The following is a 25,999-nucleotide window of genomic DNA, read 5'->3' on the forward strand; positions in this document are numbered from 1 at the left end:
CCCCTGGAAGTTTTGTGTTCTGTCCCCTGACAGCCTGCGGTATGGGAGACTGTTCTGCCACCGAGTCCTCTCACTCTTCCCCCTGGCTCTGGGTTCTCCTTCAATTTCCATTTCCACTCCCTTTCTCCTACTCATTCCAGTGTAAATCTCGGAGTCACTTTGCCTAGTGAGGGAGCAAAGCCCTTGGTGCATGGCAGAGCCATCCCAGGGCTGGTCTGGCCTACTCATTTTCTTTCCTTTGCCTCCCTCTTTTCCTTCCCTCCTGCCTACCCTTAGCCTTTCCAGCACCCCCTGAGAATAAGCCTGGTTCAAAGTTCTGGTTTAACAAAACAAAACAGGGCATCCTGGGGTTAATTCTGGGCTGGCCTTTCACAGTTCTATGATTAAATTGCATTTTTCAGTGGTTCTGCCTTTAAACTCAAACTCTTTTAAAGAGAAATTTAAGGAGAGCAAAACATAGGAAACAGTGCCAAATGCCAATAACATATTTTAGTCATTTGGGGAATGGGCAGCTTTAGAAACCACAAATTCCCACTTATGCAAGGGCTACTTGAGCTTTTTCTTTATTGCTTAGTGACAGAAGCCTGGCTTTAGACCATGGTCAGAGTTGTTCTTTTGTTTTCTTTTCTCTCTCTCCGAAAACAGTTATAAAAGGCCTGAGCTATCACAACGAGAGTTGGCTACTCCTACAGCTCTAATCAAATAACAAAAATCATTTTCCACTGATGTAGTGAGTCCGGATTAAAAGGCAGATCCAAGTCTATGTCTTGGTACCTGCTATACCTGCTCAACAAGCCGAGTCAGGTGGAAACATGCACTCAAAACTTGGGGAGCTCCACCCATGTGACTTCACCACCAATTGGCAAGGCTTTGGTACCATGTGTTCAGTTAGGTGTTCTGTCTCCTTTCTCCCAAAGAAAATAACTGAAAAGGGAAGATAAGATGTGAGTATTGTTTTGTGATTATGCTTTCCAAAACAATGGCTGGCACAACACAAAATGGAAAGAATCCCAGAGAGCTCTCTTCTGTGGCCTTAGATCTAGTCTGACCATCAGGGACTATGAACCCTAACGCCAGAATCCGATGATGAGGTTCTTCTAAGCCCCTGGAGCTAGATTAAGGTGTGGCCCAGCCAGTCCTGGGGCGTGAACTGGTAAACTATACTACATTCTCACCAAATAAATTGGAAATAAGGTGCCAGTGAGGCTGGGTTTCCATAGCCACTCCTTAAATTACTGGTAATTGTGAACTAGTCCCACTTGAGGATAAGAAGATAGCAATGAAATTTTAAAACAACTTCCTTATATAGAGTACTGAGCATTTTGGTAGTAACCATGTGTAAGGTGTACAGAGTAACTACAAGCCAGGGAAATAGTTCTGCAATGAAGCAGCTGACAGTCATCTGAAGTAGCAATCAACTAACATGGGTGCAAGAGATTAATTTTTGTTAAATAAAGACTAAACTCAACTGATTACATAAAAATTGCAAACAAAAAACCTAGAGAAAATAAGAACTATAGAAAAGTTGGAAAAAGATGCAAATATCCTCAATAAAATACTAGCAAATTGAATCCAGCAACATATAGAAAGAATTATATACTGTGATCAATTGGGATTTGTCCCAGGAATGCAAGGTTAGTTTAACATCTGAAAATCAAACAATGTAATAGTTTGATTACATTGAATTACCACATTAATAAAGGACAAAAACCACATAATGATCTCAATAGATGCATAAAAAGCATTTGACAAAATCAAACACCTCTTCATGATAAAACACTCAACAAACTAGGAACAGAAGCCTGTATCAGGTTGAGGAAATTACCTGTCTATGAAAAAGTCAGTTCATCCTGAATGGTGAAGAACTAAATGCTTTCTCCTCTAAGATCACGAACAGACTCACATCTATTCAACACTGTACTAGAGGTTCTAGCCGGGGTAATTAGGCAAGAAAAAGAAATTTAAAACTCCAGATTGAAAAGGAAGATGTAAAACCATCTCTAGTCTCAGATGACAAGATCTGGTATATAGAAAAGCTAAAAACATTTTGCTGACATGAAAGTCATTTAAAAAAAAAAACTTTTATATTTTTTAACAAGACTTTGTAACTATATTCAAGTATGGTGCTTATACTCTTGGAGAGTCTGAGTGGTTAACACTATCCAGTTCAGAGTTATGGAAACATTTACTAGAAATTCCATTCAATAAGCTAAAAAGATAATGTTACTGTCAGAGCATGTAATAAATTCCTCATTTTCAACATAAAGAGGTATGTATGTATTTTTTTTTAAAATTTATTTTATTTATTTTTTGGCTGCGTTGGTCTTCGTTGCTGTGCGCGGGCTTTCTCTAGTTGTGGCGAGTGGGGGCTCCTCTTCATTGCGGTGCGCGGGCTTCTCATTGCAGTAGCTTCTCTTGTTGCGGAGCACGGGCTCTAGGCGCGTGGGCTTCAGTAGCTGTAGTACACAGGCTCAGTAGTTGTGACTCGCAGGCTCTAGAGCGCAGGCTCAGTAGTTGTGGTGCACGGGCTTAGTTGTGGCGCACGGGCTTAGTTGCCCCACGGCATGTGAGATTTTCCCGAACCAGGGCTTGAACCCATGTCCCCTGCATTGGCAGGCAGATTCTTAACCACTGCGCCACCAGGGAAGCCCTATATGTATTTTTATTAGTAGAAAATCAGTTTCTCTTCCCCTATCTACTAAACATATTAAATACTATTTAAGTACATATTGAAAATAGGTTTAAAGAGTATCAGTGAGTAGGATGCCAAATTATTAGCTGCCTGGGTATCCACATATTTCAGTCTGGCCCTGTCTCCTGCAGGTACTCTGGGTCACGGCTACTCCCAAGAGAACAAAGATGACATTAGTGTGATAGGTCTATTCCAGCTCCCCTTGCACTAGATCATAAAAGACTGCATATGGACATGGGGCTTAGAGTCAACTAGAAACAAGCTATTGCCATCTGCTGCTAAAACTGAGGCCAAAGGGTAGATGAGGATGAGAACCTACATGTCTCCCTATAAAGATCATTTAAGGCACAAGGGAAAGCCATGTAAGGGAGAAGGCTACTCAGACATCTTAGAGTTAGTAAAATAAAAGCTCCATGCAAGCCAGTAATATCCACCGAGAGTGAGCCAGGTGCTTGGGAACGTCTTGGTCTGAGCCTAGTTTATATTCTTTTCCTTAGAGCGGTGACAATGGCAGTGATCCTGTTGCTTTGGGTTTGCTGGCCAATGCTAGTCTTGAATTTGCCAGATCTTCCCTGGCTAACTCGTACATATTCTGAAAAACCACCTTAAATCCCGCTGGAGTCCTTGAACTTTGTTTCTTGTTTGTGCTTTCACCCTATAGTTAACCCTTCTAACTCTAGTCTTCTTGACTTTGGGCATTTTGGGTCTCCTGCTTTCTCTTTTACAGATCTTTCTGTATCTCCAAATGGCCTCTCTCTAGACCAACTCTGAAATCTCATGTAAAATACTAATGTGTTGGTCAAAACAATGAAGAAACAGAGACAGAAAAATAACAACCTTTTAAAACCTTCTTAAATCTGTCCAATTTTTTTAGCTTCCCTTTCTCCTGAGTCCCAGAAACAACAGCAGCTACATTAAAGAAAAACAAAACAAGAAAAAAACAATAACTACTTAAGTATTTCTCAACTATGCTCTGAACTTTCCATTTTGGAAGTGAAAATGAAATAAACATATCTTAGCAAGTATAAGTATTCCAATGGATTGGTTGCTCACAATAGTTATTTCAGATACTACATCTTTCAAAAACTATTTTATTAATAATTAGCATTGCAGTCCTAATAGGAAAACTATAAACCTAGAGAACAGACATAAGAGAATTCCATAAACAGGAGTTATTTAATAATTTCCCTGAAGAAAATGCTTGAATGCACTTTAGAAAGGATTGGCATGATTCCATATCACCCTTCCTGAAGTACTCAGGGCTGCTGGGCAACTGAGAGGAATCATCATACCATGAATAGAGTGACTGAGCAATGGCACCCAGATTACATGTTTTCTGGATCGGTACAATTTTTAAAAAGTGTCCAGTTTTTAATTTTACCTAGTAAGGACATTAAGAACAAAACAAAACCTTTCAGCTACTATCACCAGCATTTCACAAGAAAGGAAGGGGATCTTAACACCAAAAAAGTAGAAACAGTATGATTTCAGAAAAATATTTTCAACTGAATATGTGTGGTATTATTAAAAATTCACCACATTATATTTTTCTCCTTTCTGCATGACCTGGTGAAAACTCCATCCCAGATGAGTCCTCAACCCACAGAGGGAAATTGGAATTTTTCTGTGATAAGAGAACAAGGATCTCACTATTTGCTAAAACTATTGCTTTAAAGTGAATTTCAAAATAGAACAATTGGGGAAGTGTTTCCCAAACTTCAATCATTTGAAAACACCTTCACAAACATTTTCATAGCTGCATTCCACTTGTGTTAATTAATTTCAGTTGAGTCATTTGTTTGCTTAAATAAATTTATTTAAAAATGAAAGTCATATATGAACACCATAAATGGAAAGCCAGTATCCCTTGCCATGAAATCAAGATAACCCAACTGCTGGAAGGCCCTGAGCCTACAGCTAACTGTTGAAAAGGGAGATATGCAGGTGTTAGGGGTTCAAGTCACACCAGCACCAGAATGAAACTTTGCTTGATATAACCTCAAGGACAGGAAGTGAACTGAAGAGAATAACTTTCTTATTATGTAATTAAATGTCATTTAATGCTATGACCATGTACTGCCTAAAAGCATCTCTTATATCAACTAATATCATTTTGGTAGACATTCCATGGAATCAGAGGTATCCTCACATAGTAATTAAGAGCAATGGCTAACTCGGTTCAAATTCTGAGACTCTCCCACATACCAGCTGGTGACCCTGAGCAAGTCATTTACTTCTCTGCTTAAGGTTTTTATCTATGAAAGGGGGATAATAATAATACCTACTTCATTGTGAGAATCAAATGAGTAGATACAGGTAAAGCTCTTAGAATGGTAAGCAACAGATATTAAGAGCTTAAAAATGTTAATATCAATAGTTATCCTTACTATCCCACACTCTGAGAAACACCAAAGGTCTAGGCATCTGTTAGACTACATCAGGCATATAGTGATACAGTAACGTATTTCTGGAGAGAACATGTAGCTAGAGAATAAGAATGACAATTCCTTTGCTAATTTGAATTAAAATAAATAACTTGGTACTCGTGCATCTAAGGCAACTTAATGTTCATTTGGTTTAAGTTTCCTTCCATGACCCATTTTCTAGGTCAAGAGCAAGTCTGAATGATATATCTTTGTCTTTAAGGCATAGTACACAATGTGTTTGACACCAAAAAGATTACACCATAGAGAAAGGCTTTCAGGATCTTAACTGCAAGTCACTACTTAGGTAAACAAGGCCATCCAAAATATATTAGGCTTTTAATTATGAAGTTAATGTCTCCTCTTGTTAGAGTAAACAATAGAATTAACATAGGATTGAACCCTCAGAGTGGGGAGATTTAACCCTCACATGTTATGATTTAATTTGTATTATGACATACAGTATAGGAGGACTTACTCATCACCAAATCATTAAATAAATAAGCTAACATCAAAAAGCAGTAGTTCTAGGGGGCTCCTGAGATGGATTAGTTGGTCTTGAACAAGAAAGACATATATTAACATATCTTAAGCTGTTGCCTTTCATGTGTCTCATCCCTTTTGTCCCTGGAACTATATTTAGTACAGTGAGAACAACAGGGCTGCCAGGGCAGTCAAGTAGAAAGAGAGGGTATTAATTTAGTAGATCTTGGTCAAGGTTAGGGCAAGAGATAGTGGACAAGTACATATTTAGTTTATTAAACTACAAGATAAGGTCAAATTGAAAATTTATAGTAATCTCTAGACCCTCTAATGGGTCTACTGATGGCGGCCTCATTCAAAGGATCTGGATTTTAAAAATATCTTCTCCAGTCTCTGTCCATTCACTCACTGTAGGGCAGTTTCTTCCATCGTTACAACATGCTTCTTGGTAACATCTCTTTTTCCTCCTCTTCCTCTCCACTCAACTTTGGCTGTTTCTTCCTCTAGTGTCTCAGGTTGAACATTTCAGCTTTTTCTTTTTTGCTATCATGATCCCCCATTTATAACTTGCCTCCCTTTTCTCTACAGCCCTCTTCATTGCTAGGCTTCTCTTCTGATGAGACCAAGTTATCATGCATGCTCATTTTCCTTGCTCTTTCAGGCAGGTCTCCCAACTTTACTAGTGAATTCAGCATGAAACATTATTCTTTCTTTAAAAATGTTATCTGTCCTTTCCTACTTCTCTTTCTCCTCCCATAGAGTCAAGGACATTTTTTTGGAAAATTCCTTCACTCTACTCTTATGTCTATAAGTAATAGAATGTTCCAAATCCTGGAAGTGGAATTAGGTCACATCTTTTCTTTTTCCTTTGCACCTTTTCCCTAGGACTTACTTCTTTTAGAAGGCTTAGCTTGAGTACTGTACCAAAAAAGAGCAGAATGAGCTCAGATGCAAGGCAGTAAACTCCCTTCCCCTTTCTTTTTATTTCTTTTTAAAAATATCTTTACTGGAGTATAATTGCTTTACAATGCTGTGTTAGTTTCTGCTGTACAACAAAGTGAATCAGCTATATGTATACATATATCCCCATATCCCCTCCCTCTCCCTTCCCCTTTCTTTACTGAGTTTGCATCTGGTCTGGGTATCTAATCAAAAAGAGTGCCCAGGGTTGGAGCTCAATAAACTTTAACTACTTACAGTGGCTCTAGCTTTTAGTGAGCCTTACACCCTACCTATAAATGACCTCTATGCTCTGGGGTAAATTAACTCTTTTGGATCTGTCTGATTCCTTTACAATGATCTGATGGGTCATTTATGAAAGTATAATAGTGCCCTAGAAATGTCACACTACCACCAAAATACATATACATTCATGGGGAGTCTGCAGGATGCTGGGCACGGTTCCAGGTGCTGGGGTTATGGGTGAACAACTCCGACAGGCCCTGTTCTCCTGGAGCAATGACTTCCTGAGAGTATTTAAAGGCCAAGGAAAATGATCACAGTCACACTGGTCAAGGAAACCAGATTAAAACCATCCTATTAAGGAAGAGGGGAGCAATTCGTTGGTGGATGGGCCACTGTTAATAAAAATTCCACCTCCCTGAACTAGGATACACATTTAAGAGTGGGCAGGAGGTTTAAAAAAAAAAAATCCTAACCCAACCCAAAAGATAATGGGAATCATCTGTTCTGCTCTCATGTGCAAACCTATAATTTATGGAAAGATGGGAAAGAGAAAGTCCCTGAGGAGACCCAGCCAAGTTCTGCGGTGAAAATTCAACTGTACTCGAAGCTCAGACTGGAAGAGGTGGGGGTGGAGAGGAGCAAGAAGCCACAGGAAAAATAACACGTCCCGAGGCAGCCAGCTCCCTCTCCTTTCCCACTTCCAATGCCACTCCTGGGCCAAGCTGCCCCCCTCTTCTCCTCCTGCCACCTCCAGCCCCTCCCCATTCACGGTTATTGCTTTTTCCTCTTTATTTTTCATTCATTTTTTAAGAATCCCAAGCTGGCTGTAGTGCTCATTAATTCCTGTCACAAGGTAATGTCAACAGTATAAATTATAGGGCATCCTAGGAAGCAGGTAGTTGAGATCAGGTGAGAATGTATGTTATTAAATTAAAATGGAGTTACCAGGAATCTTCAGATTATGGAGAAGAGACCATTTCCTTAAATACATGACTGTGTATACTATGTATTTGCATATATATTTGTGCACACTTACATATATAGTAATTTACTACTAAAGAATATGCTATAAGACCTGATAGTAGCAAAGGCCATCATTAAGTGCAATGTCCCTAGCAATATCACCCTACCAAACTCTGATTTTGAATTTCTGCTCTATATCAAGATAGCTACATATTGTCTTTTTTTGCTTCTTCTATTGGGGTATCACTACTTAGCTTTATAATATTGCTTTTAAAGAGTATGGTTATTAACAAGTCAACTACTGTTTTCAATGTATTTTTTAAAATGCCAGTATTAGTGCTGGGCCATTTGAAAACATCTTCATTACACTTAATAATTTGCTAAGGTACTTTGATAAAATTTCAATATATATTTTATTAGTTTCCTTATGAGTCTTGTAAGGTAAATTATTATCCATGTCAGAGATGGAGAAATTGAAGCCGTCTAAACTATAAAAGATTGGTAGTAGAGGTAGAATTAGGATGTGAAATAAATGTCAAATTGTCCAGGGAGGGAATCCCCTTTGTAGCATTTCAGAGTTTCTAATGTCAGTTAAGGTGTTCTTCCTATTCATGGATAGCTAGAACTGCTAGTCAGAATAAAAGGCACAGAGAAAGGAAGCACCTGTGGTCATAGGGTGCCTGCTAAAGCCTCATTAGTGTTGTAAATCAGCTGAATCTTGTCAATAATACGGTGAGGGACTTTCAAAAGCAGCATTCACGGAGCATTCACTATATGCCAGGCATTCTTCCAAGTACTTTATGTATTTGTAACTTGCTTAACTTCACCATCTTGTGAGGCAGGTACTTTAATCATCCCCATTTTACAGGTAAGGAAACTGAGGCATAACAGTTTAAGTGACTTGCTCAAGGTCACACAGCTGGAAGGAGTGCAGCTAAGATGCAAACCCAGGCTGTCTGGCTCCAGACTCTATACCCTCAACTACTGTGCTAAACTGCCTTTCAGAGGGCATGCTGGAGCCACACAGCAGACCATGAATATTTAAAGGTTTACTGGGAAGTCAGGTGTTTGAACTCAGGACCAAATAGTACTAAAGAGAAAAGCAAAAGATAAATGTCAGTGAGGACTTCAGTTCACAAATGCTCACTATGCAACAACAGAGCTTGTAGTAATGCACAGCCCCTTTCGAGTTCATTCTCATTCCTGTCTTCCTCTTCTAATAACTGATTCATTCATTCACCCATGTTTATTGGGCACCTCCTCTTGCCCAGGCACTGTTCTTAGTAGCAGGATGGATAAGATAAAGACTTGCGGGCTTCCCTGGTGGCGCAGTGGTTGAGAATCTGCCTGCCAATGCAGGGGACACGGGTTCGAGCCCTGGTCTGGGAAGATCCCACATGCCACGGAGCAACTGGGCCCGTGCACCACAACTACTGAGCCTGCGCGTCTGGAGCCTGTGCCCCGCAACGGGAGGGGCCGCGATGGTGAGAGGCCCGCGCACCGCGATGAAGAGTGGCCCCCGCTTGCCACAACTAGAGAAAGCCCTCGCAGAGAAACGAAGACCCAACACAGCCAAAAATAAATAAATAAACAAAGTAAACAATGCCTTAAAAAAAAAATTTCTTAAAAAAAAAAAAAAAAAAAAGACTTGCATTCAAGGTTGACTCTTTCACTTATGGATTGTTTTAAAAAGCTCTTATGAACAGGCCTAAGAACCAAGCAACTCAGGTGACATTTTATTTTGGGAATGCAAAACAGTCTTGGCAAGAATCATCAAACCACCTTTTCTGCTCCCCAGCCTGGGAATTGAGGACACCCCACTGGGCCAGCCCCTCTGGATCCTGGATGTGATGGGTTGGTCCTTCCTCCTAAATGCATCTCTCCTCCCAGTTCAGAGGACTCTTTCAGCACACTGCCCACGAGCACGTGTATCTCATCTTACGTGAATTTTAATTCACTGCATCACAGTACCTAGCAGTTAACAAATACATGAAAGGTTGTAAAATATAGTCAAGGAGTACTTTCCTGAGAAGCTTATGATCATTTAAGAGTATTCTTTCATTATTATTATTATTGTGGTAAATATATGTAGCATAAAATTTACCATTCTAACATTTTTAGGTATATCTCATCACTTTTGATTAGTTATACTTCATGGATTACTTTTCTAAACACTATGAATACTGCAGCTTACCCATTTCATGGGTAATAAAATCACCATTCAGACAATGAGCTGGTGTGCTGGCCACAGTAGTGTCTCAAAGACCAGCTTCTCTCCCATATTGGGAGGACTTCAGTCCTTGTGGTGCCCCTTCCCTCCCCACCCTCGATGGACTCAGAAGCTAGCTCCGAGGTCTGAAGTTTCTTTGCCTCCCTCATCCTAAGCAGCTGAATCAACTTCTCTCTCCACCCCTTTCATTATCCCATTCCATCCACCCCATTGCCATCAGCGGGGTGGAGACTCAGCTTATAAGTGTGCAGAAGAAAACCCCAGAAACAAGAAACTAGAATAACTTGCTCCTGCTAACAAAACAAACCAGAAAACACAGTAGGGGCCAAGACCTCACAGTCGCTGAGTTCCAAATCCTTCCTTATCCCAAGGAGACAGACTGCCTGCCTCTCTATTCTAAGCTCAGGCAATGTGGCTTAAGCAAACGCATAGGAGGAATTCAAGCCTCAAGATCCATTTTCAGCTTCCCCCAGATCCTCATGTGCCTTTTTATCCTTACTCCATCTTGCCCAGCCAAATGTGAAAGCCTGTGTAAAGACCATTACATGTCTCACTTTGAAAGGACTTTAATGCCCTTATGAACTAACTCCTGGCTGAAATCTTTGGCCCCATGGAGACAGAGAAAGCAGCAGTCAGCTGGAAAACAAAAAAAGAGTTGTTATCTCTACATTAAATTAAACTCAGATCTGCTTAATATCTTGGCCAACTTATGCCACAACTATTTTGGCCCTTTCTGCCACCCCAAAGTCTTCTGCGGCCAAAATGTACCATTGTGCTGCTGTCTGACACTGTGCCAGCAGGCCTGTGCCAAAGCCAAGTAACACCCTTCCTTCTTGGGGTTTTGGGATAGCAGGGGAGGGTTGCTAATTCCTTTTGTGACCACTGACTAAGAGCTGAGTGGCCAACAATTTGGTAAATTATATACACACCTAAAATGTCAGCTGCATCAGAGATTTTTGCTCTCTGTCTTTCCAGTAGCTGGGGGGAACCTTTAGGCTAAAGGCAATTCTAGAAGAGTTGGGTTTCCTAACCACATTCTGTGGGAGGGATGCTAGCAGAACTCCAAGCATGCAGGATCCCGAGCAGCAAAGAATCATCTTTGATAAGTGTGTATGCCAATGATTCAGACCAATGGAAAGGGATGGGAATTAAAATTAGTCACAGTTATGAAAACACACACACACACAAAAGGAGAGAGAGAAGCTCTACCACAAAAGTCCTTTTTGGAATCAGACTAGCTGTAAATACAAAAACACACGTGGACACAGGTCAGCCATAGCTATGAATGTAGAATGTGTTAACTCCAAACTTTTGAAACACAAAAAGCGAATTCTTAGTGTCACAAATCCATATGTATTTAGCCTGTATTCCTTTTTGGACTATAAGTTAATATATTCTGTGGGTTATCCAGTTCTTTGTTCTAGAAATTTGCTGTTTTTGACAACTACAGGTCAATGGGTTGGATAGAATGGAAATATTCTGACCACCATGCCAGTGGTCGAAACGGATCTGTAAAAATTTTAGGGGCTATGGCCTGTGTAGGGGAACTGGGTGGGGGGCTGGGCCTGACTACTGTGATCACACTGGCTACACCAAGTGTCCTGGGCTCTGGGATTCGTGCCACGTGTTGGCCCTCTGGCTAGCGATGGGTGCATGGGCACCTTGTTCTGGTCCCCTCTTTGCCATAGTATTCCCTCCCTCCACCCAGTGAAAAGACTTGGTGGGGCTTCAGCAATGGTGGGGCTGGGCCTTGCTGCCAGGTGGATCTTGCTACCACTTTGCCTCTAGAAATAGAGAACGTCAGTGCTGGAAGCAGACGGTACAGTGTAGCAGCTCGTGCCCACTGGCGAAGGGAATAATACCTACAGCTACAGAGGTAATCAGGCAGCTGTAGTAGTTGTTATTCATGTTTTGATAAATCTGAAAAATTTCATACAAAATTGAAAAAGCAAAAGAGTATGTGCTAGAACAGGACAGCCTGGGCCCTGGCTCCTCCACTTTAGCTAGATGACTTTGGGCAAGTTCATCCCACTGGCAAAAGGTGGATGATAATGGTCCCGTCTTAGAGGGCTGTTGTGAGGATTAAATGAGATAATCCATGTAGATTTCAAACAAGATCTGGCCTAAAGTAAGCACTCAGTAATACAAGTAACTAACATTTCTTGAGCATATAATAAAAAGTAGCCATTGTTAATCTAATTATTAGTACAACCTTCTCATCTTACAGACAAAGATTTTAAGTGCCAGAGATAGGATGTGACTTGGTAAGGGAAAGACTGCTATTGTTACCTTGGGTAGTAGGTCTCCTGAATGTTCTTTTCTCTTTCTCCTTGACTAAGTGCTATGACATGAGAGTGGAGTGAGCAGGCCCCTGGTCTTCAGTGAGACTGTGCCTTAACCACTCTGGGGGTGAAGCCCGCAGGCTGAGAATCCTGGCCCTTTCTAGCCCCTTCTACCTGCCTGTAGGATGATGAGTCCCTACCCCCAGCAGGCAGTAGGCAGAGAAAGGAGAAAAAGGTGAAACTCCAATCAGCAGTTTTATTACCCGCCATTGCCTAGACTTTCTCTGCACCCTTGACCTCTCCTCCAGCCAAGAATCCATTCACAGTATCCTTCCCTGGATTTCCTTTTCTCATCAGGTCTACACCTTCCCTTATTAATGCCCCAACTTTTTTTTTTTTTTTTAATATTTATTTATTTGGTTGCGCTGGGTCTTAGTTGTGGCAGGTGGGCTCCTTAGTTGCGGCTCACCAGCTCCTCAGTTGCAGTATGTGAACTCTTAGTTGTGGCATGCACGAGGGATCTAGTTCCCTGACCAGGGATTGAACCCGGGCCCCCTGCATTGGGAGCATGGAGTCTTAACCACTGCACCACCAGGGAAGCCCTGCTCTATCCTTTTATTGTCTGAGCTGCAGTGGGATCTCTGCTGTTAGCCCCGAGAACACCAACCCACCGTTCACCAGATAACCTGAGTGACGCTGCCCATCTTAGTAACAAACCCACTAAATGGCATATTCTCTTCCGCGTGTTTTCATTGGCCAACTTTTGTGTGCTGGGCATTGTTTCGAACTGCCACTGGATTGTAAGGTATTAGGAAGACAATTTGTGTTTAAGGAATATATGAAATCAGTAATATTTGACTTGTTTTTGTAAGCTCTCTTTTAGGTTGTATTTGTGAAAACGTTTCAAACTTCTGTTTAATGACAAGTTGAAATACCAGTTGACCTCTGGCAAATGGAAATCTTGCATTTGTCACGTAGAACTGAAGGGGCTAAGATCTGGCTCTCCTCCCAGGTTCCTGGCTGAGCCCAGAGCTTGGCTGCTTTCTGCAAACTGGCTGGGAAACCCCAGAAGGTAGATACAGGTAGAGTGGCTTCCACAACTTAATCGCTTCTCAAGGATTCTATAATCATGGAACCAGAGTCCTAGAGCTGGAAAGGGCTTTAAAAATTGCTTAATTCAACCTTTTCACATCACAAATGAGGAAACTCAGGACCCAAGAAGTGAGGCGATAAAGGCAGTTTTTATCCAAATGCACCTGTGATTCTCCTCTTAGGAACAGAGGAGCCAAAGCCAGAGAAGAAAGTGGTCCAAAGTTGGATATAATGTATGAAATTGTCATTTAAAGATGCCATATAGCTTTAACCACACGGGTTAACAGGGTTGAGAGTAATCCCTATAAGGGTTAAGTTAAAAATGCGTTGTTTTTTTTTTTTTAAAAAGAAACTTGGCTTTTATAAGCTATGAGAAGTGATAGGGATGGGGATATTTTCAGAGGTAAGCTGTGTTTCCACTCCTGACTAAGACTTAATGGAACACACGGATTCAGGGAGACGCGTGGGATTTTAACACAATTCAACATCAGTTAATTCTAAGAGTAAAGGCCCTTCAGTCCAGCTCCCTTCCACCTCAACGTTAAAGGAAGCTAGAAAGCCAATTACACTCGCAGCAGGGCCTCTCCCCAACTGCAAGGGAAGAATGTACTGCAAATCTGTGTGTGCTTTACAAGCTAGTAAAACTATAATTGCAGGTGGGAAGGAACATGGGTTCTCTTTGTTTCTGCCAACATTTCAGTCTGGTAAGCTCCTCCCTTCTATAGTTGCAGAAATAGCGTGTACTCTATTTTTTTTAGCACACAAAATAGGTATTCTATGGTTCTTTAAAACTTACAGAATGCTTTTTGTTAAAACTGAAAAGACATCTGTGCGCAACCCACCAAAAGGGCATGCATTCTTCAGAGACAGGTGCTGAATGTGCCTACCTTTATTTGGAAGCCAAAACCCACCTTCTGGTTCAAGCTCTGAAGGTCTCTCAGCAAGACTAACAAAGGTGGCGAGGCTGGGAGGGTAATACCTGACTTGCTCTAGCAGAGCCCTAGGGAGATCTTGTTGCCTGGGGAGAAGGTGTGGGGTAGGGGGCTCTCCAGGTGCAATTCCCCTGTGGGGTCACTGGGGACATCTGGTCTAGGACCACCCTGGAGGCAGGAGGAAGCTTTGCCTATCAAGGTGCTGCTCCATATGGTGACTGTGCAACTGTTGCTGCAGCAGGATCCTGGGGTCTAGACACGCTTGCAGAATCTGAGAGGCAGAACTGGGGTGTAGCCAGCATTACTTCTGTGGTGACAACTGTAGTCTAGTGTCCACAGATGCAGAGTCTTGGTGCCACTAAAGAAAGCTACAGGGAGCCATTTATAAAAGTCCACATCTCCTAGCAACACTATACAGCTCCTATCTCCTAAGCCTTATGTGTTAAGCAGAGTTCTAAGTGTCATACATGTTAACTCCTCTAAGCCTCATAAACACATTTTGGGGCGGGTACTATTATTGTCCCCACTTCAGAAATGAAGTGCTTCTCGAGGCACCAAGTGAAGTGACTTGCCCAAGGTCACCTAGTGAGTCTGGGGTGAGCATCTGAATGTGGGCAGCCAGTCTCCAAGGCTCCAGTGCATAACCACTGCACCGTTCAGCCCCTCTGCCAATGCCCAAGGTCGGGTATCATCACCCCTTTGGAAACCTTTGCTCCGGGCAGAAACTTCATCCCATGTTGGCCTCACACTGGCCTGCTGGTCTCCTAAAAGCTCCTGACAGCCATCTTAGTTTTGATTTCTATTTAATTTTCCACCTCACAAAGCAGTGACAGGGAGGGAGAATCTGGTGATACCTTTTGAATATGATTTATTAACCAATAGCTCGAGGAAATGTAGGGCTTCCTTGCTGCCACCTGACCTTTGTCTTCAGCCTTCCGAATGTTTGCATTACTGCCCTGACCTTGCAAAGTGACCTGGAATGCTTGCCTGTTTCCTTGTGTGTGTCCGCTTTCAGAGTCCAGCTGTCAGCCTCTGCAAGTCTGTCGGTTAGCATCTCAAGGGTTCGGAATGGGGTCTGCAGCCTTTTGAGGAGCACAATCTAACACTAACCTCCGAATTCCTTCCCGTAATTGAGCATTCATTAGTTTGACGGAACAAAAGCAGGCATTCTCTTTTATAAAGCAGAGGTCAAAACCAGTAGCTGTGTTTTGTTTGGCCTGCAGAGTGTTTAAATATTGAGAAATTTCACATAAAAATACGAATTTCCGGCTTCTCTTGGAAAACGGGAAGGAATGACAGCTCTGGGGCTCTGAGTACCAGCTGTCCCCTTCAGAGGGAGATGCTCTCTCCGGCTTCTCATCATGGCCTGAAGTCTCACCTCAGGCCTGCTTCGGGCGCGGGTGCCACTTTGCTGGCCTCTGCAGGAATCGGAGTCAACAAAACCCTGTTCTGAAGCCATATTTCCCTCCTCTAAAATGTGAACTGGCTTGGTTAGGCTGGTGTACCAGGACAGAACTGGGAGAGCTGGTGTTCCCAGAGGGCAGGTGCTGTGCCTTTTCTCTCCTGTCCCTGCACTTGGCATGGTAAGTGTCTGGTACATAACAGACATTTATCACTTTCTTCTTACGGATGAATAAGTGAGTGACTAGCTCTCTGGAAGACAGTGAGTTTCTGACTGACAGAAACCAGCTCCCCAGCTACAGAAGTCCAGGCTTCTTAATGCTTCAATAGCTTTTTGAATGACCGAGGCACCCTACACCTTTTCTTTATTTGTTGTGCTATAAAGATCTTTCCTGCTGTCACAAATGAGATTGAATCTTGTTTAAAATTCCAGAAGCAAGTATGTTGATGGTTTACTAGAATTTAGCCAGAAATTAAAATAAAAAACAAAGAACAATGTGAAGAGCTGCCCCCGTCAACCTTACAATCTTTCCTCAGAAAGATGGGGGTGATATTATTGAAAAGCAGCAAGTTCCAAATGTAGATGGAACTGCAGGCCACTAACACATGCAGCCAACGGTTCTCCCTAAGACACACGTGCTAATGCAGTCCTGCGAGGCTGCCATGCTTCCCGGCTCCGTCTCTAGAGTATCAGGCGAATGAACTTTGTCTCTCTCTTTTTTTAATTTTATTGAAGTATAGTTGATTTACAATGTTGTGTTAATTTCTGCTGTACAGCAAAGTGACTCAGTTATACATATATATATATATATTCTTTTTCATATTTGTTTCCATTATGGTTTATCACAGGATATTGAATATAGTTCCCTGTGCTCTACACTAGGACCTTGTTGTTTACCCATTCTATGCGTAACAGCTTGTGTCTGCTAATCCCAAACGCCTGCTCCTTCCCACCCCTCCCCCCTCCCCCTTGGCAACCACAAGCCTGTTCTCTATGTCTGTGAGTCTGTTTCTGTTTTGTAGCTATGTTCACTTGTGTCCTATTTTAGGTTCCACATGTCTTGACTACTGTAAATAGTGCTGCTATGAACATAGGGGTGTATGTATCTTTTCAGATTTTAGTTTTGTCTGGATATGTGCTCAGGGGTGGGACTGCTGGATCATATGGGGATTCTATTTTTAGTTTCCTGAGGAACCTCCATACTGTTTTCCATAGTAGCTGCACCAATTTACATTCCCACCAACAGTGTAGGAGGCTTCTCTTTTCTCCACACTCCCTCCAGCATTTGTTATCTGTAGATTTTTTAATGATGGCCAAGCGAATGAATTTTGAAAGTGCTAGAAACCTCCTCAGCCCTCGACACCGGACTAGACAGAGCCTTCTTATAATCCCTCTGGCCCCTTGTAGACCAACCACAAATGTGAGAATGGCTGGCATGAGACATCAAGGGGTAAATTCCCACCGGATGTCACTAGGTTGAAGCAGAATTATAGGTAGCCTCTACTAATTCTTGGCACCCAGGCAGAATACAGGGGTTTGACCATAACCACCAAGAAACACTAGTCCTTTTCTGAGAAAATGAGCCCTCTCAAATTCAGGGCCGGCATGGCTCCGGGCATGTAGTATGTGCTTAATAAATATTTGCTGAATGAATAAATGAATAGAGAGAACACCTAGCCAGTTCTCTTGATAGAGAACTGGGCTCATGCTTCAGATGTGCAGGTGGGATGGAAAGACTGTAAACTTACACCCTTTGCTGCTTTAGGCACATCACAGACTCCTTCATTTCTGAGGAAAGTGATGTGATACCATCATACTTATACCATGAATGTTTTGAGACAAGCTGTCAAAATCTTGAAGCATGCAGACAGACAGAATTGTCAAAATCAGTAATGAAAATTACTCTTCAGAAATGTCCAAGTCAGCAATGAGAGTTTTCTCCTGCTTGCCTCCATTCCAGAAACACCATGGGTTAGGTCACTGAGGGGTCTGAAGCTACCAAGGCCTGGAAGTCCTCATCCCATTGCCCTCTGCCTAGCTCATGCCTATAGAGCCTCACATCTTAATCTAGAATCACAGCCACTAGGAAGCCTCCCTGACAGCCAAGTTACTGGGCGTTCCAGTTACTATTGCTGTAGAATAAATTACCCCCAAACCTAGTGGTGTAAAACAGTCAATATGTTCAGATTCTGTAGGTCAGGATTTCAGACAGGACACAGAAGAGACGGCTCGTCTCCCCTGCACGGTATCTGTAGTCCCATCGTAGCCTCTGCTGGAAAGACTTGAAGGCCAGGTGGGGAGTCATTTGGCGGTATCTTTACTCACATGTCTGGTGGTTGATGATGCCTGTCAGCTGGAATGACTACACGTGGCCTCTCTCTGTGGGGTCTCTGCAAGGGCTAGTATGGGCTTCCTTACAACATGGTGGCTGGTTTACAAGAGTGAGCGTTCCCAAAGAGTAGCAGGTTGAAGCTGTATCACTTTTTATGACCTAGCCTTAGAAGTCACATAGCAACACTTCCATGGTCACAGGCCCACCCAAATTCAGAAAAAAAAAGATGCCACTTCTCAATGGGAAGAATGTCAAAGTCTCAGTGTAAGAAGGGAATGTGGGATGGGAGATGCTGTTGTGGATATCTTTGTGAAATATAATCTTCCACACTGGGTTGGATGTGTTTCCTGAGTACCCTGAGTTCAACTCCCCCTGACTTAAAAAAAAAAATGCTTGTGTGCCTCCCTCCCTAGACTGTGAGCTCAGTGAGGGAAGGGACTGACTTACTCACCTCTGCCTCCTATGTTGCACAGTGCCTGGCACAGAGAAGGCAGTCAACATGCATTTACTGAACTGAACCAAATAGAAAGGAAGAATCAGAAGGACTCCTGGGGCCCCTTTCATGCTGGCTGTTGGTGGCATGAGGGAAGTTTGACCAGGGCAATAAAAGAAATGTGAGAGAAAAGTACCTAAACACCTTTCTGGGGCCCAAGGATATTCCCTGTGACTGTATCATGTATGATAAGGGAGTTTTTGCTTCCTTATGTTTCTGACACTGTATATAGGAAATAACTACAAGAATTGTAACTGACTTCATGTATTTCTCTTCTTGAGCTTTTTGGAAATATTTTTTTCCCCTTTATATCTCTGTGCCATAAAAATGGCAAGTACGAGATGACATTAGCCAAGAGGCTGCCTTTTTTTTATACACATACACTCAGGGTACAGCAGAAAGAACACTGGATAAGGAGTCAGAAAACCTCGGCTTCAGTCTTGGTTCAGTCACTGAGCAGAAGCTGTGTAGCTTTGGTATGCCGGCTAATTTTTCTAAATCTCAGTTTTCTTGCCTATAAAGTGGGTATAAAAAAGGTAGTAACATAGTATACAAAAACAAGATGCTATTACAAAACATGTTGGTTTTAAAATATGTTCACACATTCTTTGACATGCCTCCTTTTAGAAGGTGGAGTCTAATTCGCCCCAGAAACGTGGGCCTGACTTAGTGATTATTTCAAATGAACAGAACGTGGAAGTGATGCTGACTTCCAAGGAGAGGTCACGTGGCTTTCATTCTCCCAGGTCACTCACAAGCCAGCCAGCATCTCATGAGGACACTCATTAAGCAGCTCGTGGAAAGGCCCATGTGGGGAGGAGCAGAGGCCTCCCACCAGCAATCAGCACCAACTTGCCAGTTGGGGGAGTAACCCACCTTGGAAGCAGATGCTCTAGCCAGTCAAGGCTTCTTCAGATGATGCAGTCCTGACCAACCAACATCAGGACTGCAGCCTCCTAACAGATTCTGCACCCACACTGCCCAACTAAACTGCTCCTGAATTCCTGACCCACAGAAACCACGGGAGACAGTAAATGTCTACTTTCGTTTTAGGTTACTAAGTTGAGGGGTAATTTGTTACGCAGCACTAGATAACTAATACACAGAACTATGCCCCACTAACCAACCAAAGGTATGGTAGGCATTTGTTTCTCTGATCACATGATGGGTTAGTTTTGAGTCATCGGGAGGGGGCAAGAAAGGGTTTGGATCAAAAGATATTTATGTGTGAGGTGGTAGGCTGAGGGGTCAGGCAGGGGGAAGAGTGCAGTTCCACCTTTAGTAAGAGTGACACTAACCTTACTTTCTATCTTTAAGTAAACTGTCTTTGCAACCAGGCCCTCACCTAGTCAGTATTACAATGCTTTTTTTTTTTTTTTTTTTTTTAATGAAACTCTCTAGGAGTTAAGCCAGCATTTTATTTATTTATTTATTTTTGGCTGTGTTGGGTCTTCGTTTCTGTGCGAGGGCTTTCTCTAGTTGCGGCAAGCGGGCGGGGCCCCTCTTCATTGCGGTGCGCGGGCCTTTCACCGTCGCGGCTTCTCTTGTTGCGGGGCACAGGCTCCAGACGTGCAGGCTCAGTAGTTGTGGCTCATGGGCCCAGTTGCTCCATGGCATATGGGATCTTCCCAGACCAGGGCGTGAACCCACGTCCCCTGCATAGGCAGGCAGACCCTCAACCACTGCGCCACCAGGGAAGCCCTACAATGCTTTTTAATACGTGGGAAACAACAATAACACAAACTCCAAATCAACAACAAAACCCAGATGGTTGGAAGTCAAAGTAGACGTGGGGGCCAGGAAAGTGGACTCCAGGAAAGTGATCTCAGTGCTGACCAAGCACCATCCAGGGATGTAGCTGCATCTTCATCTACTAGCAGGCTGTTTATACTCGAGGGCCTCACGGTTGGCTTCTGGAATCCTTATCTCTGAGCTCGTTCTCACCTGGACGACAAGCCTCTCCATCCAACACTCAGCACCCAAGGTCATCTTTCTGACCTGGTTTCCCAACAGGAGCAAGAACTGTGCCCTTGGCTAGCCACGTTTCCTGCCGCAGCCCCCGTCCGCCTTCCCCAGTCCTTCACCGCGTCTGTGGGCCAAGTGTGTGGCTGTAGTCGGGTGTGGGGCCTGGATCTGCAGGCAGGCAAAGTTTTCTCTGCGCAAAGGCTAACCAGCTGGCACAAGGAACAATCTGCGCTACCACCTTGTTAATCATCTGTATTAACCCACTCGGCTAATCGGCCCCATCACCAAAACGCCAGCAGTCATGATCGGCAGGCCTCCGAGGACTGAATGCCTCAGGAAAGGAGTCAGAAGACCCAGGCTCCAGTCCTGGTACTTGTCACTTCTCCCTCTCCCCTCCCCCCGGGATCTGAAACACCGTGAGGCAGGAACTGTTCCCACCTGCTCTCCTGACAACGGAGACTTTCCACTTGCCCTGCTGCCAACCTGCCAATCCTTCAAAGAGCAACTTTCGGTCCCTTCACTTCACCCTGAAACACCCACATTCACTGTTTAAAACCCCCCTTATTCAAAAGGAATGATTTGTTCCCCAAATGACTTATGGTCCTCTTTCCTAACTCATTCACTGGTTGCACCGACCCTGATGAAAGTTGCTAACGGAGATTTAGTGATGTTTTAATGGAGGCCTCATTCCTGTCTCATCCCAGATTATGCTCAGGGGTTTCTGCAGGCTGTGACGGCTGCAGGGGACACAGGCTCTAGCCATGGAGCAACACAGGCGAGCTGTCACGCTTTGTTTTTCTGCTGGTTAAATCCAAATGCTCCTAATTAGTTATCCTGACCGCTAAGGCCAGGGCAGACAATGGCGTGGGGATCAGGGGTGCTGAGAGGCTATGAATACAAGTTCCTCGGGCTCCTGAGGCCTGGGGACCAGTGACTTGGTTGTGGGCACTGAGGCACTGTGTCCCTGGGGGCTGCAGATTCAAAGACATCAGCCCTCGTGTGAATAAAGGTCATCACCTGTTACTTCTTCGGTGAAAGGGCAGCTGTGCTGGGTGCCCACTTAGGCTCAGCCTTTGTCTGCTGACTCTGTGAATAGCACCCACAGATAATAACATTCTCTGATTCTGTGTTTGCTTGGTGGGGCAGAGCCATGCAAAATAACTCGCAAACTTCCTCGAAGAAGTATTCAGCCAAGTATGTTTTTAAAAAGTGGCCTCGAAATGCCTTAAACGTCACCTTTTGGTGATCGTACTCACTAGCTAGAACACACTAGAAAATCTTCATGGTAGGGCCACCAATTTGCATTATTTCTTCAGGAGCCAATTCTGACAAATGTTTAGGTCACAAGGATGACAATTCCTGAACTCCATGGGTGTGGGGGACTAGAGAAAAAGCTAACTGAAAAGCCAGCTAGCAGTTCAAGAAGGTTTAATGTTCAGAAAGTTTGCAACATTGAACAACCCACTGTTGCTCCAATATGTAAAAAGTGGAGATTTTATTTGGTTTTAGAATACTGTGCATTATTTTACAAAGTAGCATTTCTTTTTTTTGGTTGTTTTTTCATCTCCCTCTTTTTTGAATTAAAAAATTTTTTTTTTCATTGGGGTATAGTTGTTTTACAATGTTGTGTTAGTTTCTACTGTACGGCGAAGTGGAGTTCCCTGTGCTACACAGCAGGTTCTCATTAGTTATCTGTTTTATACATATTAGCATATATATGTCAATTCCAGCATTTTTTTTTTAAAATTAATTTATTTATTTTTTTGGCATGTTGGGTCTTCGTTTCTGTGCGAGGGCTTTCTCTAGTTGCGGCGAGCGGGGGCCACTCTTCATCGCGGTGCGCAGGCCTCTCACTATCGTGGCCTCTCTTGTTGCGGGGCACAGGCTCCAGACGCGCAGGCTCAGTAGTTGTGGCTCACGGGCTTAGTTGCTCCGCGGCATGTGGGATCTTCCCAGACCAGGGCTCGAACCCGTGTCCCCTGCATTGACAGGCAGATTCTTAACCACTGCGCCACCAGGGAAGCCCAATTCCAGCATTTCTAATGTCATTTTATTTAGGGGCTTATGTTAAATTAATTCGTTTGCTTTTCTTTTAAAGGAAGAGAGTGCGAATGAGTTCAGGATAGTGTATGTATGTGTGTGTATTTATCCATCCATCCATTGATTCATTGACCATTTACATGCCCAGTTGCTTAGTATAAATGTTCATTGCTTTAGCATAAAACAAACAATTCAGACTGTTCTAGGCGCCTCTAGAAAGGCAGTATGCATCTGATTTACTCCTCTCTTTTCAAGGCTCTTGAGGGCTATGGGTCCTCTCCTCTGGCACCCTTCCCACTTCACATCTCTTAGTAAGTACTCCAAATTTCAGACTCTTCCATCTTTTTTTCATAATTAAAACTTACCTATTGAAATCTATCTCCCCTCAGTTGATTATCCTGTGCTTTCAACTTATTAATAAGACAAAAGAATTTGTGCCAAAATAATAATTTACTCTTCTCAGGTAATATACAGGCATACCTCAGACATACTGTGGGTTCAGCTCCAGAGCACTGAGATAAAGCAAATATCACCATAAAGCGAGTCATATGAATTTTTGGTTTCCCAGTACATATGAAAATTGTTTATACTGCAGTCTATTAAGTGTACAAGCATTATGTCTAAAAAAAAGTACATGCCTTAATTAAAAAATACTTTATTTCTAAAAACTGCTGACCATTATCTGACAATGCAGGGTTGCCACGAACCTTCAATAGGTGAAAAACACAATATCTGCAAAGTGCAATAAAGTGCAATAAAATGAGGTATGCCTGGGTTTCATATTAACTAGAATCGAATTGCCTTAACCTGGAGGTAGGGGCTAGTTTGAAAAGTTAGGGCCTAGGGAAGGTGAACAATGGGGAAGTCAGCTCCTGAGATGGTCCCACAAGAGGTGTGTGTGTTGGCAGGTGAGGTGGTGAGCGGTGGAGGGAGCAGGTGAGGAGGGGCCACTCTAACCCACCGCCTCACCCCTGGGATCATCCAGTATCCTTTCTCACGAATTGGGTACAAATAGAATCATTCACTGCTTAACTTACATACGTCCCAAAGGTGAGTAACACCAGAAGAGTTAGTCATTTATAGACATTTTAGGTTTTTGTCACAAGAGCACAGGTAGCCACAATTTAGAAGTCAAGTCTGACCGTTCCTTTCAGCAAGTAGAAGGAACTTCAGAAGAAGCCTCCTATCACTTACACGGTCCGAGGAATGACATAGTAAACCATGGCTCTGATTTGCTCCTTAATAGCAACCAGGATCTCTTGAACGCTAACTCACATACACTAATGTATTCTGCTGATAAAACGTGGGACTTTCTTGTCAGTGTTAAAAGAGCCAGAGGGATCTGAGTAAGGAGAAGGTTTGTCACACACTCAACAGGGAAAGGGGAGAACTAATACAAAAAGCTAACGCACTGAGGGTTATAGTATTGTTTCTGCTGTCCCACTGGAGCATATCTTTTTATTGTATTCCTGTTGTAAAGTCTTCCCTTGAATTTCTGATAATGCTGGGTAGACTGAAAATAACGAAACATAAATTCTATTCTACTTTCCCTTCTCAAAGTATCCAAGTGGGAAAAAAGCTCTTAAAAAGCAGCCTCATTTCCCCATTAAAAACACGCACCAACACTGGTCCATTCATTCACATATGCTTAGCCATTGCCTGCCAAATCCTTTCTGAGGAATTGCTCTAACATTTCAAAACACCACCATGCATTCAAACCTCCTGAAAGTTTGCTTATAAGATTTTACTTTTAAAAAAATAGTATATTCTGTCAGATTTACATTCAAAGAGCATAGGTTGAATGTTTTTCTAACAATATCTACTTTGCTGAACAGAAATTCATTTGAAATTCCAAACTTAAATGAATAACTCAAACGGGTGTGCCCTCCTCAACCCCCCACCCCGCTCCTGGGATTTGGAGAGTCTCTGCCCCCACCTTCTTTGCCCTTCCGTGGTCCTGCTACTAGGACAGGAGAAGTATTGATACTTGCTCTATCTTACGTGTTAAAATGCCGCCGCTGATTAGGTAGTGACTATGTGGGGGTCAACTACTACCTTTGCCTGTGCCAGGAAAACCCAGTGAGCAACTTATTTACTGGTGAAATAAAAAGACAGGGGGCTTCCCTGGAGGCGCAGTGGTTAAGAATCCACCTGCCAATGCAGGGGACACGGGTTTGAGCCCTGGTCCGGGAAGATCCCACATGCCGCGGAGCAACTAAGCCCGTGCACCACAACTACTGAGCCTGCGCTCTAGGGCCCGCGAGCCACAACTACTGAGCCCACGAGCCACAACTACGGAAGCCCGTGTGCCTAGAGCCCGTGCTATGCAACAAGAGAAGCCACCGCAATGAGAAGCCCATGCAGCGCAATGAAGAGTAGCCCCTGCTTGCTGCAACTAGAGAAAGACCGCGTGCAGCAACGAAGACCCAACGCAAAAAAAAAAAAAAAAAAAGACAATTAGGGACTCCGCACTGGCATAAGCTACAAATGTTGCCAATAATTGGCAACGCTGAGCACTCACTGGCCAGTGGGCAGGTGACTCCAGCTCCCAGAACAACTAGAGGGAGTCCCCTTTGCTAAGCAGTGTCAGTGAGTGCTATTTATTTCCCAGGTCCAAGTGTACAAAAGTAGAGAGAGTGCATGCAAAGAGGCCAGTGAATTCAAATACTAAGAAGAGGAGAAAAAGCTGTCTTGAATGTCAGTTCAGAGGCATTAAGGGAGTCTGAAATCTTCTGCCAATTTGTTGAATTGAGTCTACCTGCTAAAAGTTTTGGGATTGTTACTTTTTTTTTTAAAAATAAATTTATTTATTTATTTATTTTTGGCTGTGTTGGGTCTTCGTTTCTGTGCGAGGGCTTTCTCCAGTTGCAGCGAGCGGGGGCCACTCTTCATCGCAGTGCGCGGGCCTCTCACTATCGTGGCCTCTCCCGTTGCGGAGCACAGGCTCCAGACGCGCAGGCTCAGTAGTTGTGGCTCACGGGCTTAGTTGCTCCGCAGCATGTGGGATCTTCCCAGATCAGGGCTCGAACCCGCGTCCCCTGCATTGGCAGGCAGACTCTTAACCACTGCGCCACCAGGGAAGCCCCGGGATTGTTACTTATAAAAATGAAAACAGAGAGACAGAAAAAGTTTGCACATTTGTTGCTACCAGAATTCTTTCAGCATCTTTATTTGGGTGGTATTAGTGTTTTGTGTACTACATTATTTTAAGATTAGTGTATATTTACTTAAATTATAAATCCCCTTTTACCATGTTTATTAAAATTTTACCTTTTTTTTCTTTCTGGAGAGGAAGATATCTACATTTTGTTTTTTAAATAAAAGCTAATGGGGAAACTCAAATTCACTTGAGAGAAACTTGTAGAAAGGAATCTAGGCCTTTAGGAAGGATATTTATATTGCCATTATTTGAGATTAATTCTTCAGTTACTTGGTTGAATTTCTTCCTCTCCCCTGCAAAAGTTATAAACTGAAATTCATTCTTC

At 43.0% G+C, this 25,999-nt stretch overlaps 1 protein-coding gene across 5 annotated transcripts in view; it reads right to left on the reverse strand.

The window, feature by feature from the left end:
• PLEKHM3 (pleckstrin homology domain containing M3) overlaps positions 1-25,999 on the reverse strand; it is a 189,802-nt gene that overhangs the window by 58,627 nt on the left and 105,176 nt on the right. Inside the window, exon 7 of one of the 5 annotated variants that reach the window (XM_036850940.1) lies at positions 3,530-3,601. The exons of 3 other annotated variants lie outside the window; for them this stretch is intronic. In XM_036850940.1, the coding sequence (XP_036706835.1) occupies positions 3,563-3,601 (39 nt within the window). In that variant the 3' untranslated portion in view covers positions 3,530-3,562. Of the gene's footprint in view, positions 1-3,529; positions 3,602-25,569; positions 25,611-25,999 lie in introns of those variants that run through there. One more of the 5 variants, XM_036850941.1, reaches the window with a different exon arrangement.

The sequence above is a fragment of the Balaenoptera musculus genome, chromosome 4 (assembly GCF_009873245.2).
Source record: "Balaenoptera musculus isolate JJ_BM4_2016_0621 chromosome 4, mBalMus1.pri.v3, whole genome shotgun sequence".
NCBI classification, from domain to species: Eukaryota; Metazoa; Chordata; class Mammalia; order Artiodactyla; family Balaenopteridae; genus Balaenoptera; species Balaenoptera musculus.